The 18,865-nt window shown below is 45.6% G+C and overlaps 1 protein-coding gene across 2 annotated transcripts; it reads right to left on the bottom strand.

Annotated features, from left to right (window-relative positions):
- Nucleotides 1-621: 621 nt before the first annotated feature.
- LOC119169986 (ganglioside GM2 activator) lies at nucleotides 622-8,720 on the bottom strand. Of its 2 annotated transcripts, none has more exons than XM_037420993.2 (5): nucleotides 8,320-8,720; nucleotides 7,081-7,294; nucleotides 5,799-5,984; nucleotides 3,252-3,407; nucleotides 622-965 (listed from the first exon to the last, which is right to left on the bottom strand). In XM_037420993.2, exons 1-5 carry the CDS (start codon nucleotides 8,391-8,393, stop codon nucleotides 816-818), a joined length of 780 nt encoding a protein of 259 aa, XP_037276890.1. In that variant the 5' UTR covers nucleotides 8,394-8,720; the 3' UTR covers nucleotides 622-815. The 2 variants fall into 2 exon arrangements, with proteins under 2 accessions (XP_037276890.1, XP_037276891.1); XM_037420994.2 differs by having other exon boundaries at nucleotides 5,799-5,966; nucleotides 8,320-8,502.
- Between the last annotated feature and the right edge of the window lie 10,145 nt (nucleotides 8,721-18,865).

The raw sequence follows: 18,865 nt of genomic DNA, 5'->3' as shown, positions 1-18,865 counted from the left end.
CAAGGAGGCTGGATGATCGACCCTTTACTCTGGAGAAGATCTTGGGAGCGTGGCTTTCACGTACTTTAGTCCAGAAAGCCACACGAGCCCTTCTACGATTCTCGAGGGCAACGTCACTGAGCGACCACGTGTGAAACCTGAACTGTGTGTGCGGTGTGCGTGTTGTGTGCAATGTGTATTTCCCCCTCTCCCTTTCTTTCCCTCATTCTCCTCTTCCCCATGTAAGGCAGCAAACTGAATTTGGTCTAGTTAACCTTCCCACCCTTCTGATATTTTCTTCTTTTCCTCTATATCCTTACTAAATGACAAGAGGCGTTTGATATTCCTGTCGTGTACTCATCTTCCTCAATAAATAAATGCTTACATTTGAAAACTGTGCCGTCGGCTCAACCTCTGCAGCAAAATTTATTTCTCTTCCTCATATGGTAGCGTAACACTTGAAACCTTCATCACTTTCACATAAACCTTTTGCGATTGTCTCATAAATAGGCAACCACAGTAAATATATCTCGCAAAGGGACTTCCACCACAATCTTTTGAGAAACTTTGTCATATATGAATCTGTAAAGAAATACAGAGCAGCCACAGAGTGCATGATAATGGTAATTGGCAAAGGAGGACTCACAAACTCCAAAACACTTTATTTCGTTCACTCACATACACGCAAAAAAAATGATATTTACACTCTTTTATGCACTTAACACTGTAGGCTTCTTTGCTTCTTTTTGAAGTCGCAGCACGTTTGCGTACAAGACAAGTGGACTCCGGGGTAAACGAGAAAAACGATGCAACAAAAAAACATATTGAGATCAGCGTCACTTCAGTGACAAGGTGAAGTGTACGCAGAAAAGGGGTTCGCCCCTGCTTCTGGCCTTCACAGTGACTTGGTAGTCTCCCGACGTTATCCAATCCGGAAGCAGTAGGGCTGGCACTTCGAACTCCTTGTTTCGTACAGAATAATCACCCTAAAAAGAAAAAAAAACACAATGACAAATAAGGCTTCAACCTCGCAGTTGCGGAATACTTTTTAAACTTCCAAGATTTTTTTTATTTGTACACGAGTCTATAGTAAACGGGCAATGACATGGTTGCCCAACAATCTTCGTTTTTCAGCCAGAAACTTAGGTAGAGGATTTGTTGTGCCGACGCATAAAAAATAGACTGTAAATATTTCAGTGAAATTTAGGAAGCGCTCAGAAGCCACACGCTATAAACCTCGCCTTGTAATCCACCATTTTTTCGCGCCGTGGGTAGTGTCGGGTGCTCCATGATGTGGAGCCGTCGTCTTCCAAAGTTGAAGCCACCCCGATTCGTTCAGTTTCAATTCCAACATAGACGCAGCCGAATTTGCACACTGAGCGGAGCACGGAACAAAATCGTTCGGCAGAATGCATATATGCTCGTACATCAAGACGCTTGTGACGTCGCTGCTCGCTAGTGCGTCAGTGTTGCCCAACTCTCAGGCCGTTCGCGTGGCTATTAAAATATTAAATTATACGTTAACTAGACGATTGAAGGGATAAAATTTTGTCACTTTGTTCGTGAACGCACAAGCATTAGCCCACATAACGCAGATTGTTATCGAAGATCGGGTGTCATAGGTCGGCAAAACTTGTGCAGTCCACTCTGGCTCAGTCACGAAATATATTATGCGCTTACGACTCTCTTGATCTGAGACTATTTTCCTGAGCCGGACTCACTTGTATTCAGACTCACAAAAATTTGCTCCGGCTGGAATCAGCCGGGCTCAAACTCACTAATATATTACTGACCCGGACTCACTCAGGCTCAAACACGGCTCGGTATTATTATGGGTGAGTGCCAGTGAGTCAACTCATGAGTGAGTTTGCTGTCCTAGAGTCATGGTCTTTTTAAGATCTGAGTAGGTGCATTTATTCAGAGTAAATTGTTTGCGTATGCTTTACGTACGATGAGTTTGACTCACCTGACGACCAATTTTGTAATATCAAATATATCAGCTGCAGCGTCATTTATAGCGTTGTAAGAGCCAAATATAAAAATAGAAAGTATCATATAACTTCATCATTTAACAAGTTCGCAAGTGTTACAGGCTTCCGAATATTTACATTTGCATGATGTGGTTGCCGCTTTCTGGTTGATTTTTGTGTGATATGTTGCTGATGCGGTTACCGTTTTTTTAAACTATTTTCAAGAGCTTTTTTGAAGTAAAGACGATCTTGTACATAGGGGTTAGAATGTCTAATACTGGTGCTAACACTGAGTTCTGTTCACCGGCAAGCGTGGTTTCCCGCACAAAATAGAAGTGAACGGGTGGGAATATTGGCATGAGAAGTGGGATTATCATTATCTTTCAGTAATGGCCTAAAGTAAATTGAGGTAAATCAAGTCGTAACCACATTCCCAACGTGCCCATAGCTTCGCCAACAGCAGAAATGTGGTTGAGCTCATCGTGAAGCGATGTTATGAAAGCATACTTTATAGCTTCTAACACAGATATATGTACCAACAGGTCGATGGGTGCCGAATGTTCAATAAGATGCTAGACCAGCAAGGATAGAAAGCTCGCACGTACTGTTGGTTTGCTTTTGTCATAACAAGGTAGTGGTGGGGAAAGCTGCACATTATGCCATGCGTAAGTTCACCGTTAGAAAAGTGCACAGGTGAATAGTTCTTCGCATTTTAGCTAAAAGTTATCAAGTAAAAGTTAGAGATTCTCGCGGTACAAAATGAAACAAATGTATAAACAGCGGTGTAATGTACCAAGTGCATGAATACCTGTAAAAGAACTGGAACAAAGCGAAAAGCAGAATAAATAAAGAAAACAGCGATAATTTTGAGTTTGACTCATTCGAGTTGAACTAGATCAGGTATTTCGTTTTGTCAGTTTTTCATATCTGGAAGCCAATAACAAAATAACTTCTTGCGGAAAATAAAGTCGGCTATTTTCCTTCTATCACGAGTTCACTATCTGGGGTGATTGTGTGTTATAGATGGAGAGGCGTGCGCAGAGTACTTCACTTCAGGGGGTGCGGTGGGGGAGGAGCAGAGATAAGTTATGCAGCAGCACACCCTCCCCCCCTCCCCCCCCCCCACTTGCAATCTTCCTGGTTCCCCCGCACTCAAACTTTTTATCAGAGCGCAGTACAAAGCTTAAGTACTAGCGCGTAGTCCCCCCCCCCCCCTATCTTACCCCTTTCCTGACGCCTTCAGCATGTTCAAAGGTGTGTACACTATTCCGATAAAACTCCTAGACACCGGTTTAGGCTTACCTCTTTTATAGGACATCCACAAGGCAGCCCCAAGAAATCGTAGAACAGAGGGCAGTCCTGTACATCGCAAATGTCGTCGTAGTCGCATGAACCAAAATCATTGACGCAGGGAACTGTGACCCACAAGTAGACCTTCTTCTTCATAATGATGTTCACCTGAACAAAGAACGCAGCGAAAGCGAATTCTAAAGAAATCAGTTTTCAGAATGGACAAAGCTGTCAATAGGACGGACATTTCGAAGAAAAAATGCGTTGATTTTCGTTGATGAGCGATTCATTAACTGCTCATGTCATGCGCCGGCAACATCTAGCCGACGGTACCTAAGAATCAGTGAGTGGTTACCCAATGCTACAGAACGTTTATTATAAGCATGCAGTGAAATATCTCTCTTCATTTAAAATCACAAGCAGCTTCTCCATGGAAATTTATTTCTGTATTATTATACTCCCTATTTCAGCTTGATCAAAAGCTTTGCATGAAAGGGCTTGTATACTACTTCTGAAGCTCTAGTTTATTAAAGACGATAGTGTTTCTTGGGGACCTTAGACGCAAAAAGTTTGGTCGGTCTGTCCGTCCGTCCGTCTGTCCGTCTGTCTGTCTGTGTCTGTCTGTCTGTACAATTGTCTGTTTGTCCCCTAATAACAGCATCGGGTATTTGAAACGGCTGACCCCATCCACAGCGCCCACCAATGTTGCTGAAGATTCAGCGTTCATACTTGTGCAATTGTCGACTAAAAATCAATTATTGTGCGTGTCTGGGTCACCATAACAACGCGTATTTATTCTGCATGTGCGCCTTTTACTAGAAAAGGCGCACATAAGTAATTTTAAACAACGTAGTGCTTATCACGCTGCGGGGATCATCCAACGCTTGCACGAAAGGTGAGTGTTTCCAACGCTTTACTAAAACCAGACGGTGGTGGCACCTACCCGTCGCCTTGCGTTCTACACCTTATCACCTCTGAGGCGGGCGCGCACACCCGTCTCAGAGCCACGCACTTTGTTTTTGAAAAAACAAAAACAAAAATGCCAGATGGCGCTCATGTCTCACGTGTGACGTGACATGATGCGCTCGTGCGCCACCGCTGCACGCTCGAGGCACTCCAACTCGCCGATTTTCTTGAGCAGAACATCAAATAAATGCTTTGTTCACTCTCTCCACACGCAAGACTTACGTCTTTCGACGACATTTGCAGATTAAATGCAGATACGGGGCCATTTTTTTTAACAAAAGATTTTCCAAATGAGAATGAAAAAGATTTGAAAAATTCTCCTGTCTTCGTGGTGGATATAACGCGTCCTACCAGCACTTAGAGTTCGGATAAAGCCTTACCAGCAGCGTTTCTTTTATATGAAAGTACACATGAACACATAAGACTTCTTTTTCTTTTTCATTTCACTCCCGTGGCTATGCGGCTGTCGTGGCCAAGAATAAAACCCATGACTTCGATCTCAGCGACGCAGAACGGCGTCTCACTGCACCATTTGAGCGGTGTGGCAGTGAACGTGCAACTGACAGTCCGTTGCAACCATGCTCAACCGGATGTAGTTAAACAAATTATTATGATGACGATGATGATGCAGAGAAAATTGATAGGCTGAAGTATGTGATTACAATTTCTGGTTGTCGATCTTCGCACTGAGGGATGAAGTATGACTAATGATAAAAATGCGAAAACGCAATTATAAAAATAGGACACTATTTCTACTATTTGTGCGCGTCCGTCTAGGAGTGCGGTGTTCCGGATTATCTATCACAGCCTAATTTCCATTAATCCAAGCGATCAGCTTCGGCTACTTCTCATTATTTGGTTCGCCCCCCTAGTAACTTCGGCATGGACTCATTGTCTCCCCCACGCACAATACACAGACATGTGTCTTTTTATTGTTGTATTCTCAAGAAAAAGGCTAAAATATTAACGGAACACTGAGAGACTGAGTTCATTAGAGTGCAGCCACGGAAGCAAGAAGCTTAATTTTTAGCAATCTGATAGCACCGGGTATCTATCTGGTTCGCCTCCTTGCAATCCTTCTTGGTTCCGCTTTTTCAAGACAGGTAGTATGTGTTTCCATACTTACCATAGACAGCCAAATGATCGGTTCAGCGGTCAGCGACCAACTTAAGCCGCATTCTCATTGTGGCAGCAAAATAGACAGCTTGACGAAGTCAGCATTGGAGGCAAAGAAAATTTAGACTACTTTGCTGTTCAAGCAAGATTGCGGCCTTGCCGAATAATCGAATTGCTAAGATCTACCCTGCATATGGTTGCCTGCCTTTAAGTAGCCACTTCTATAGCGCGTGGTTCAAGCCACGCAAACTCATTCATAAGTTCGCGCACGAAAGACGGTAAATACAAAACCATTCGGTTTGGCTTTCTTAGTTTTGTCTCGTTGACGAGCAGATGTTATAGAAACGCGTTCAATCGCTGGGACCGTGATGGAATGTCTATTTACAATGTCGTGCGGAATTGGAACACAGACTTGGTGTATTCGCGAGAAATCGGGGCAAACAAACTTGAGCCGCTAGCGGTGCGGTGCATCTTTACCTTGATGGGCGCCGTGACGTTCCTGGAGACCTTGATCGCCGAGGTGACAAAGACGGAGCCTGGAAAGCTGAGTGGATCCGGCCTGAGACGCAGCTCTTCGTACTGCACCGCGTCGTAGCGTGAGCCGCAGTTCCGCACGGAGTACTTCCGCACCGAGTCACCCCATTTCTGGAAGGCCAGGAGCCACTGACGCCAGGTCACACACCGGAACACTTTAGAGTGAACCACTACTGCACGCGTAAAGGCACATACACGCTCCCCTACACTGCCTCTCCGGAACTTGCAAGCTTTTCAGATTCTCATATCTGTGTGCGAACGAAAGTGAAATGTACCTCCTTTCTTAACCCTAGAGAATGCTTCCTCGCTTGCATTCGCTATTCTTTCCACTGGTGATATCTTCTTTGAGCCACTTAATTATGTGTAAAATATGCGGACAGTGTCGGCACCGAGTAGTGAGCAAATCAGGATTTACAGCTTTTTTGACCACACGCTATTATCTTCACTTGCGCAGTCAAAAATGCATGAAACGAAGTGTTGGTAGCGTACGATAGTCATGCGAAACAAAGAAGTTCGTCCCGCGACTGATCGGGGATGCCAAAAAAGAGATAATTAGGAACTGATATTGCTCGCGTATAACGAAATCTAGTGCTTATTTTATTTTGACGTCACGTGAACAGACTGCTTGCATCATGACATGTGCCGCAAATACGACAAACGCCAGAAGGGAATAACGCACTCGTTCTCTGTATGTTTGAAGCTTTTCTATAGGGCGTTTTAACTATTATTTTACTTCACACAAATATCTCACGTGTAACGGAATATTACACCGGGTAGTTATTACTTCAATTCCTTCCCTAATGCACCTCAATACACATTAAAATTCTCAAGGCGATCCTGTGTTTTCGGGAAACAGTATTCACTCATGAAATATGAAAACCTTAAAAAAAATGCCCATCCGTTCGACAATCTAGAGCGTGCCTAATAGTGTTTAGAAGCATTTGTACAAATTTATTTTAAAATCAATAAATGTTGAAATCTATGCAAGGATATCACTGCAGGAAACGTTTTGGCAAGAGGATATTTATTGCTCGATGACTTCTTACTACTGTAATAGTAATAAAACTACGACATGAACAACGTTCTCACAGTGCAAGTGCGATTTTAATTCAGGTTGATTGGGTATCTCAAGTACAGCTCGAGCAGTTCCATTCTGCATGCAACCCTGTCCTCACGGGAAGAGATTATTATGGTAAACAGTACTGTGAAGTAAAGATGTACTCACAGCTTGAGGAAGGTCTGGAATGTACCGCTCTGGAACCTGGGGCGTGGACAAAAGCAGAAGGTACCTCTCCCAAGTGACGTCGCGAATTTTTTGAACGTCTACGCTGTGGTTGAATGCCTTCAACGCAGGGCCGAACGGATTTTTTGCTACTGTTTCAGGCGGGAGGGCAAGCAGTTGAGTAACCACGACCATAAGTGACATCAGGGAGTTCCGGCTGAAATGAATAATGAAAGAGTTAGTGACAGGAACGAAAAAAAAAAGGGGGGGGGGACAATCGTGACACTTATCTGCACTCGCGGTGACAATTATTCTGTGGAACAAAAGCGTAACTACACGCAGGTATAAATGAAGATGAAACGTGTTCTAATTTGTTTGCGCACTCTCTCTATAGTTTCTTGGTTACTATGTTTGTTTGCTTTCCTTGTAGTATTTACTTTCATACAATTGCTGCAGCCAATATTCTATTTCATTTACCGTCCAAACAGAAGCCCGAATCATCACTACGTTGCTTCCCAGCTCCTGAAGTCATGGCCATGTCTCCAGTTGCCAGGACGGCCTTTTCAGAGACATGCATGTTACGTTATTTTGGGTAACAGCGCATATGCACTGCGTCCAACTCATGTTTAACCTTTCTTTTTGTTTTTCTATGGCCAAGCTGAATAGACATCCGTGTCACTAAAGAATTATGAGGCTTCGATAGACGCTTATTGCATTTACGGCCCCTCTTTTCATAGGTTTTGGTCGAACCCCACCTAAGAATAAATAATAGCCCCACCTAAAAGCCGTAGCTGTGCCATCAAGAATTATTTTGCATAGGTGCGCTGTCTAATAACATTCCGTCATTTCCGTGACAGCAATGACGTCAAGTACCCTACGAGTATTCCACAAGGGTGATTTGCCTTTAAAGACATCTTCACTGCACCGATTTTCCGTCGAAAATTTGAACTCCCTGCGAAATTGCGGTGAATATTCCGACATTACTATTCAGCCAAACGTAGGGTTTCGAATTGGGACGACGACGTTTTAATCCCTAATATGCGTAGTATTCACATAATCAGCGGTAGAACGCAGCACTTTATTCGAGCTAGTACCCGTTTCGAACGGCAAGCACAGATGAATGGCAAGCATGCATGTAGTAGTGCGGCTTGTATGTATAGGTTGCAACCGATTATGATTAGGGCCTCAATAACAACTCTGCACGCACAGGTAGCGATATCAAAGTAATGTGTTGGCACGTACCTGGCATTCATTCCGACGGACCTGTCGTCTTCGCATGTCATCTTCCGCTGCCGCCGGCCCTGTTCGGCCGCCATGTCTACGGCGGCGCAGTAGCAGAAGCAGCGGCGGCGCGGATAGCAGTCACTCCTTCACGGTAGCCGAACGGAGACCGTGTGCGGTGTCTGCGAATGTGGCTGGCAGTGATCTCGTCGTGCAACGCTGACCTAACGCGGCGGCTGCGATGTCGACGGTACACGTCCGTGTCACACACTATGGCGTGCCTCGACGCTCGCGCTGCCACCTCGCTTTCCGACCTCCGGCAGCGACGAGAGGAGGCAGAAGCGTCGGTACAATATTTGCCTAATGATGGAAGTAAGAGCAAGGAGAGGGGACGGTCGGGGGAAGCCGCTTGCCCACCGCCGAAAAAAGAGCGGCGCCAGCCCGACCGACGCCCTCTACATGTGTGTGCGTTTGCTCGCTTCCAAACGACACGCATAGAATGCAGACGATCCGCGAAGAAAAAGAGCTTCGCGAACACGGATACGCGCCAGAGAAGAAGCCTCCTCGTGCAGAAAATCCGGGTATCAGTGTGGCCCCTAGCGAACTCGAAGAGAGCCTGTTCTGGAAAAGGGAACGGTGCCCTCTTCCCCTCATACAACTACCACCGTACGAAAGAGCAGAAACGGGACCATTGGTTTTGCCTATGCTGCTGCAATCGTCCCCCCGTACTTCATTTTGTTTTCTCTTCCTTCATTGAGTGGGCCTCCGGATCGAACGAAGGCTTGCGAGTTTCGAAGATTTAAGAAAAAAAAAAAAAGGTGGACCAGGGCGACGTGCGCGGCGCTTACTTTTGCTGGCCCCGAAAACGGCCGGCCCGGTGCGAACCTGCTTTCAGAAAGGATGCGCTAAGCAAGGACGTGTACGTAATCATGCGTGGAAAGTGTGTCCGTTCTTGAGGTAAAAGCAAATACGATTGTATCACCGTGTGTTCAAGTGACTGGTAAGACTCGGGACGCCCGAATAAATCGAAACACGAGTGTCCGGATCTTTGCTTTTATGTTAGTTTATATTAGTAACCTGCACTGCAGGGTAATAATAATGCGACATTTACTACGTCTAGGGTACTAGTTAATGCGACCTTTGCTACGTCCCAAAGACTAAGCGAAACACCCACGCCCAAGACCCCGATGACAGTCAAGATTAGTCCCCACAACCAGTGAACACATGAAAAACAAACATGTGCTTAACAAAGGCCTCCAATGTAACATTTCTAGGATCGACCGTCATCATTTTCACCACAGGGCAAAGGGCTGGGTATCCTGTAAGATTCGATAGATTAGAATGTTCATACAAGCGAGTATGAATTCAGCGAGGCTCTAGAGCCGAGAGACCAGCGCAAGTTGTCGCTGTCGGCCCTGTCGAGTCTTGTCGAATCATCGCTAGATCGCGGGTTGAAATGGGTAGTCAGTCGTCTTAATGAAGCAACAGCCTAAATCAGAATAAAGTACCGCTACTGACTTCAATTCTCCTTCTGTATAAAAAAACATTGTGGGTATGCTTAGAAGTTAAATATTACAGAAACAGGGAGCGTTACTAAAGGCTCTAGGCGAGTATTTGGGTCGTCCACAATTGTGTTGGGAATCGTTGTGTCGCATGCATCGCAATTTGTTCGAGTGCTGCTGAAGTAAAGCGATTTCTGACCACCTGGAGTCATTTAACGGGCACTAATATAGCATTTCGCATGCACAGAAATGCGAATGAATTGACCCGGGTGGAAGCCGTGACTTTCGGGTCACCCGCTACGACCCGCTACGACGCCGTGGCGGTTATTCCTCCGCTACACAGCTCACTTTCCATTGCACAACAGAAAAAAGTGTGGTCAGAAATTTCACCCACTGGTGGCAAATCGGTGCGTCGTGATCTTTAAAAAAATCCAAGTAAAATTAAGAGCAACACTTAATAAATAATGACCGCTAAGCTATGATCTCATGAACAAAGAGGGAAATAGCACCGCCTTCAGGCCGGAAACAACATACCAACAAATAAGCCGATTAACATACAAGCAAACAACAACGACAAACGCGACAGGAGAAGGCTTCATGGACTAACGGGCTCGGCACGCCGCTAAGCCGACACGCTCGCGAAATATTAATGTCCAAGCGGACAAAAACGAGGCTATGCAAAACATTCTCAGCGTGCAAAACAAACGATTGTGGTAACGCGTGAGCAGATCCATGTCAGATGAGGCACTATTTGGATCGCGAGCACGTCCGGCTGTTTGCTTCTCGTCCCTCGGGTTCCGCGCAGGACCAAGGCAAGCGTGACGCTGCCGGCCCCAAAACCGGGTTTTTCTACTTTTTCCTCTTCGCTGGTCGCACGCGTCGCGGTTACCGTTGCGTGACGTTGCAGCGGGCACAGAATGCACCTAAAGACTCACAATCACGCTTTAAAGTGAATAGGTTACGTCACTCTGTAGTAATTGCGACATCGATGCACGTAATCGCACGAACTCCTGGAGTGCACCCTAAACTACAGCAGTGAAGTTTTTCACCGATCCATCCACCCATACGTACATCCATTCATCCGTTTGCATTTCATACATCCGACAGACAAGGCGATGGGAAACAAAGGCACATGTAAAGAAGTTCAAATAAGAATAAAAAAATAACAGCAGATCTACGGAGTGCATGATGATGAGTAGGGCGAAGAATCCGTCAGTCTGTTCGCGCCTCCGTCCATCCGTTTGTTATTGCATCCGTCCATCCATGTGTCCACCCGTCCATCCGTACATCCATCCGTCCGCCCCTGCGTTCGTCCGTGCGCCCGTGCGTCCATGCGTGCGTCCGTCCCTGCGTCTATCCGTCCGTCCGCCCGTCTGTGTGTCTGTCTCTCTGTCCATCCGTCCGTGCTAGCGTCTGTCCATCCGTCCGTCCATCTAGTGAGCACTCCAAGTACCGCCATCTCGCAATGTTTCATCATATATAAGTACGGCCATTTAGCCGACATCCCAAGGACTAAACGAGAGGTGGCACGGCCGGACTAGAAGAGAGGCATGCACGCACTCCCTTGCGGCCTGTGCTTCGTGTGTAGTTCTCACCTTTCTCCGCCGCTTGTTCATGGCACTGCGACCCAACCTCGCTAAACCTTGCTAAAACCAAGGAGGTTACTTCCAGCGAGTTTAACGTGCCAACCTTTTCTGGTCAGATAGTGCTCGAAGTGCTTTCTTCTATTATGAGTTTTTTTTTAGTAAGCATCAAATTCAAAGCAAATTTTGTTGTAGATTAAGTCACCGATACTGGTCTCACGATATTGGTCAACATGGCGGAAATTTAAGGTTTCCAGATTGGCACCCGCGACCTTCGTGCGATCAGAAAGTGGCCGGTTGTCGACGCGTGTCAAAACTGAGGCAACTGACCAGTGATGATGATATGATGCAAGGAGGAGAATGCATTAGTAAGACCTGGTATTACTAGTGTGCGTTTAGAGAAAGTGGTAAACGATTTAGAGCACTTAGTATTCTACTATGGGGAGAGCATATCACCATCCCGTGGGCCTTCTACCTTATGAGGCTTATACCAGACAGCCATTCTCCAATTCACAGGTTGCCGTAAAACAACTTGTTTGGTCTAAAAGACAAAGTGACATTTTAACGCTGACTTGCTGTCTCAAGTAGACATGCAGTTTTATGTTGCTTGATAAAGCAGAGAGTTCAGAGTGTAACAAAGAGTTGGGCATTAAATAATGGCATGTTGAAGAAACAACTGGTTTCTTAATCAAGGGCTTTTCGAAGCACTAATTATATGCGAAGGCACCTTTTGTCTTTATTTGCTTATATCGCATCTCCTGGGTAAATGCTCCTTCGTTGAGCGTCGTTGCCATTGGCGTTGCCGGCGTAAGCGATACAGCGAACGAGGACGAAAGAGACTGAACGCGGAGTCTGTCGATGTCTCGGGCTACTGGTCTCTAACGTAGTTTCCTTCCTCCGCTGCGCGCTGGCCCCTATGTCAGAGCTCATGTGCATACAGAGCTGACGCGTACACTGCGGTTGGCTTGGCTTGTCGAAACGGCACTGTCGGTGTTTCGCTCGGCTCGCAAGGCCTGCAATGCAGAGTGGTGCGCGTAGCCTTTGAGCGCTGGTAGTCTTTGTGGCAGTATGTAATGAGTGTTACATCGCTACACCTGAGGATAGCCACATCTTCAAAAACAGTTACCTCTGCATCAACACGAAGGTGCACTCAGAATTTGCATTAGGCAATACCGTGAAAATCGGTGACATTTTTTTACGCGTGAAGAAAAAAAAAAGAAGCGCGTTGGCTGCTTTCATTATGGTGTATAGTGAGGCACCCCAGTGAAAATCGGTGACATTTTTTTTACGCGTGAAGAAAAAAAAGAAGCGCGTTGGCTGCTTTCATTATGGTGTATAGTGAGGCACCCCAGTTCTTTCGGTTTTAATGTTTCTGACGTCTGTTATTTAATGCAGCTTTATTCTTGCATGGTGTGATGAACATCTTATTTCTAGTTTTCAATCTCTTTTTGGTGCAACTCTGCAATTACAGCGCGTGATATCGCTGGATCCTTAATAGCCTGTTTTCTTGCTACATCATCATTCGGTGTGCAACAATAGATGTCGATTATTCTAGTTCATAATAAAGCCACTTCATGACCTTTCGATGGGCTGCTGGTGAGGCTCCTATGACTAGGTTAAATTTTGTGCTTGTACCTGAAAGTAGGATGCGCGATTTAGTGGTTGGTCATGATATTACGGTTGGCCAACCAGTATCAGGCTACTAGTTTCATGCTACGTTTTATACCACGAAGGACTCTACTACAGAGAATTGGGGACGCGATATGAAATTGTTTTCCATCTACACCACCACACGTTACCAGAACTGCCTGCGTGTATTCCTGCAGACCCTATTATGCTGCCCGTACGCGGCAGCAATTTTTTTTTTCTTCGCTTCACTTTGCACACTTAATTGTTGCTTCCTGCATGCCTAGTCTTGGAGTTAGGCCAACACTTCAAACGGCTTACTAGCTTACTAGTCAGTCTGCGCCCCAGTATCCGCCGTCTTCCTTTATATTTTTAAAATGTTTTGTTGCTCGCTTCCTCAGAAAAGGTCGCCCTCCTGCCCCTGTACGTGCGGCTCTTTTCGCTGTGAACGTATGGGGCTCTTAAAGCTGCCGGCGCTGCTACATTCAAGGACGCGGACCTTACACCACGTGCTTACATGGCGAAAGCTGTCTCACGAGGCAGCCTCATGTAATGGCTTCCCTCTAGCGGCCGCACGCTTCCAACAACAGAAGAGAAGGATAAAAGCGTCTCGTGCGGGAACATGTACACGAGACACTCGCACGTTCTCTGAAGGCTGCTGTCTTCAGCCTAAGTGACTACCGGCAACCAAACCATGCCGTGCGACATTTGAAAAGGCCAATGTTTGAAGTAGCACGAAGAAAGTACCACGAAGAAAGGGTATAGAAGAGACGAGAACAGAGCGCTCCTGTCGCTTGCGCTGTTAAGCACTTTCTTCGTCTACCATGCAGCACCAACCAGCCCAATCAATCACCCTGTTAATGTTCCTTTGAAGTACCAACACTTCAAATGTACGAATGATCAAGGATATTAAAAAAAGAATAACAATGCTTTAGTATTTGAACGACCGTGATTTACTTGAAGTGGGTGGATCGTTCAACGTTCACTGTATACAGTATAGACCAATCACGAAAGCCTTTAGGTCGTCCTTTCTGTGTGGCACACAAGCCCCGACTGAGAACAAGCATTCACCAAAAAATAGGCAAGAGGAACGTCAGTTGCATAAGCGTATGAGATTGCAAAATCAGTCCTGTAGAAGCCGGAGAGCTGCTGCGGGGATGATGAAAGAAATAACCGCCATCCATTTGGTGTTCGTGCACGAACCTACAACACCCGATCCAAGAATCACGTGCTTTCCCTCTCCCACACCCTTCCTCGTCCCAACATATGAGACAAGAATGAACCAGAATGACACCATACAGTGCAGAACTGTTCCAAGCCACCGATCCTACCATTGTGTCGGGGTTATCTCGAACACACAAGGGACGTGCACCCGAGCTCGGCCATCTCCGTTCTTGGACAACTCTCACGCCTCCGCTCGGGAAATTGGGGCACAAGGGTGCAAGGGACTCTTAACGAACTCTCCTCGTTTAGTCTTGCAAATCCTCCTCATCCAAGTTAAGCTGTGCCACGCACCTCGTCTTAACCTTCTGCAATCACTCTCTGTACAAACAACGGCGGCGCGCGCGAAAACATTGTGACAAATACACGTTTTCATCTTTTCTGCAGATCCGTCACAGACAGCTAGCTAGCACCTCGATCTCGCTCGGCTAGACGAACGACTTGGCAAGGTTATTCCGAGGCTGCTACCTTAGGTCGACCTCGGATTGAATTATCATGGCCTAAGAATTAGCGCTGCTGAAGCATGCAAGAACATGTTGCTTAACTCACTCGTTTGCGCAGCCTCACTCGCTTTTTTTTTATTAAGCACCACCCAAAGCTTAGGCGGCAAATCTCAATCACGTGCAAACGTAATCCTTTCAACCGGCGCCTGTAAACAGACTGATCCACAAAGAAGAACGGTTTTGAGAGAGGAGGGCCTTTGGGGCCGCGAGACGCTACAGCAGCACCATTCGAGGTCCCTCATCCACGGCGACCATGCCGGCACGTGCTGTGGGAGGCGACTGGCTCTATGCGCGCTGTACAGCAGTTTAGCCAACCGACGAAGGACGTAAGCGTATAGCGAGCAAAACACACACCTCGCACGCCTTCACGTATTTCTCCGCCTCGCGGTGGCTGACTGCATTACGTGACTCGACGACCAGCCGCGAAGGCTACACCAAGTTCAAGCGTCGACGGTGAAGGAAGGGTTCGGAGAGCTGGAAAGGTAGCGGTATTTTATCTGAAGAAGAAGATGAGAAAAATGGTGAAGTGGGGCTGCCAGAACGGAGACTGCTGATAATTGGCGCTTAAACTGTGTGGATTAACCAACTATAGAATCTAGTAGTTATGATAAACTTGTGAAAAGAATGAATAACAGAATAGGAGTTGGCCACTAAATTCCCCTGCATTTGGTATGGACCATGCTAAGATGACGACGAAACAAGAACACCCGCCTGTGGTACTAACTTCCCATTCCCATCTCACACACACGCACTATATATATATATATATATATATATATATATATATATATATATATATATATATATATATATATATATATATATATATATATATATATATATATATATATATATATATATCCGTGCATTTGCCTATAGAGGAAACTTTCGGAGCGTGTGAGCTACGTGAAGGGAAATTACACAATGAAAGGACGGGTTTTGAATAAAAGGCTCGTATAAGATCAAGGCCAAATTAACGTCGTTATGGAGACAGCGGTGACTCACTCCTGTGGTGAAGGACGCTGAGACAATTTCGCGCGCAATGAGGTTGTGGCCGCAGGGCTTCGTAGGGAATTCCCCTTTTTGGCAGCGGTGTGTATTGCGCGGGTCAAGGAGCCACGCACTCTGTCTGGTGCAAAAGTGTGGCAGGCGCAAAGGCCTCGCCTCTTAAGCGAACACTCTTCGTCAAACCGTTTCACGCATTATGCAAGTGTTATGAGAATACGCTTACGTATTTTTATTTATTTTATTTATTTATTCAATACTGCCAGCCACCCTTTGGCAGCCAGGGCAGGAGTGGTACAGTGCAGAGTTTGGACACAAAGTTTACACGCGACAAGTAACACGGTCGGCGGTACACAGGGAAGCAATAATGCAGTAAGCTTACAGATTGTCACGACACACAAGCGCACACAATCAGTAACACGGCCCACGATTCGCAAAGCAGCAGTAATTTTCGTTACAAATAGCTACATGAATATACAATAAAACCGGCAATGCTAGTCTAATGCAAAACACACAAAGTACACTACGCGCATTGACCAGGAAGCGTGAAAAAAAAAAAAGACAAGTAGTGTGCGTTGTGGCATGGTAGCAAGATAACACGTGAAATACGTTAGTTCAATAGGACAGGGGAACAAGACCAGCACTTCCAATCATACACAATTTTGAATAGCCGTTGAAAAAGCATTTTGATTAGTTAAGTTAGTAACGTCGCGTATATAAATAAAGCAACGCCTTGCACTACGTCGATTCACCGGAACGCTCCTTCCATCCATCCGAAATTATCTACATCCTTGTCAGTGCTATTCATGCGAGTACAAAACGCCGAGAAAAATGGTACCGTTGAATTTCCACAATAAAATCTCTTATTTGCATGCTCTTCTACGCAATTCTACGTAAAGAAGCACCACTGGAAACAGCTATACGGAAAGCAAAGGCTAAAATACGCATTACCGGCTGTGTTAATTGACCTTCCAAAATAGTGATATGAATGTAGATACGATGCCCTTGAACAAGGTACGATACACAACTCGCAAATGTTTCCCATTTTAGTTGAATACACCAACTGTGTTCACGTCTTTCGTTTGCAATCCACTGAATTTTTTCTTACGTGGCACTACTTAAGAATATTCGTACGCGCATATTTGTTTGCGTGTTTTTATGGTCATATAGTGAGGCTGTGTAGTTTGGTCCTTCTTCTCAAATTAATTTTTTTCTAATGCATTGGCATGTTCAAATCTGTGTCATTTTATGCCTCTTTCAGGCTATTTATCCGCACACTAAGTATCTGACAGATGTTGAATAAATCTGAGTTCAATTGAATAAGGATGCATGCGGTAGAGCCACGTATGCTAATGTGTTTTTTGTTTTGTTTACCACTGCAACAGCACGTAACACATACTATTCAACAAACCTGGATTTCGTATGTCGCTTTGGTATCGCAAGTTACCGGAAGGTCAACTAATAAAACCAGCCGTTTGTCCGTGCTACTAGATTCGCCGTTGTAAGGTCTGTATGTGGCATCCGTGAAGTCATTGTCGCGATTCCGTGAAGTGATTTACAAGGAAGTCCGGTGACCATAAATTGTCCTAGAACTCACCTTTGTGCATGCTTGCTTTCACTGCCGCGTTGAACAGCCCTTGTTCCCGGCCGACGTGCGCAGAGTGCTTTCTCTCTTTTTGTCACCGCGCGCTTTTCCTGAGGTGAAACAGGCTTCCTCATAGTGTCTCTCCTGAAAGGAGAACAGATAGGACTTCGCAGTTTAATTTTATGTACAACGTGTTGTAACTAGAAACATCGCTGTAATGTGTCGAAGTAAACTGCCAATGGGAGTAGGGTAAACGCACAGTATCTTGACGCGGCTCACAAAGCAAAAGAAGCTGAAGCCACGTGATTACAATGCTTCCTGCGATGCTTCTCGCTGATGCATGCGTCTCTTCAGAAGAACAAGAAATAATTAACAAAATTCGCGGCCTCCACCAACAGATAAACGCCTGAGGTAGAAATATGTCAACTGATAAATGTCTCTCTCCGCACCCACATTTGGTTTACAAACGAAGAAACTAATTCGTACGATTTTTCACGCGCGGTTGTTGTCAAAACTGTTGCACCAGCACATCTGTCTTTCTTCGTTATTTTTTGTTTCTGTGATTTTTTTTTCATATTTACGTGAACGTAAGCCTGCCAGTAGCAGAATCCTGGCTTGATCAAGGAGGAAACTTTTCGGCGCGATTGAGTGAGGCCACACAACGTGAAAGAGCGTATGCTTTGGGTGTGTTAGTAATTCGTGTCTCCCTGGTTAACGCACAAAATGACAAGGGCCGCGTCATTTTACGTCGTCCTGTTGCGAGTTGAATAGCGAGACACGTGTAACACCCGTCCTGTTCCTTTGCCTTTTGTATCCTCGTTCGACTTGCGCCAAAAAACTTCCTCAGGTACCACCAGTACCAGTATATCGCCCTGCAATGCTTACTGCTGGGCAGCTCATCCGTATTTCTGCAAGCTTTGTATCATATTCTACAGATACCGGCATAAGCGTAATCAAGGTTATCCGTTAGGGATGAAGTGGAGCGCAAGTTGAACACTGCAGTGCCCCCTCCACCAGCTCTCGGTTCGATTCAGTGAGACAGTGAATAGTGAAAATAACGGTGCTAAATACGACGGATTAACACACAGATACTATAGTCCATCGTCTTTTGCCCTGTTATTTTCACGGTCATGAATAACCAACTTGCCCGAGTCAACGCTATTGAGACAGTGGAGCGGAGATAAAAAGTAAACAACCTATGCGGTAGGTGAAAAACGAAAGCTTTTATCTCAAGATTTTCGGTGTAGAGAGGTGTGACGTAAATAGCACTCGGAAGACAACACCAGGAGTACTCGGTCGCCATTATCATCCAAAGCTTCCATGGCCATAATCATGCCCTTGAAATGGTGATAGGACAAGTGCGCATGAGCAATAGTATAAGGTAAACTTGGTGCCCCATACCCTCCCGACAAAACAAAGGAGCAGTGTGTGGCTGCCACCCCCTCATTGCCAGTGGTTAGGTTACAGCCGTTACCTATAGATATTGTACCCCGTCACTCATTTCACCAACGGCTGACCGAAAACAGCTACCTGAGAGAAACC

The sequence above is a fragment of the Rhipicephalus microplus genome, chromosome 2 (genome assembly GCF_043290135.1).
Source record: "Rhipicephalus microplus isolate Deutch F79 chromosome 2, USDA_Rmic, whole genome shotgun sequence".
In the NCBI taxonomy this organism is placed as follows: domain Eukaryota; kingdom Metazoa; phylum Arthropoda; class Arachnida; order Ixodida; family Ixodidae; genus Rhipicephalus; species Rhipicephalus microplus.
The sequence above is the reverse complement of the archived record's forward strand: the minus strand, read 5'-3'. Positions and strand labels throughout refer to the sequence as shown.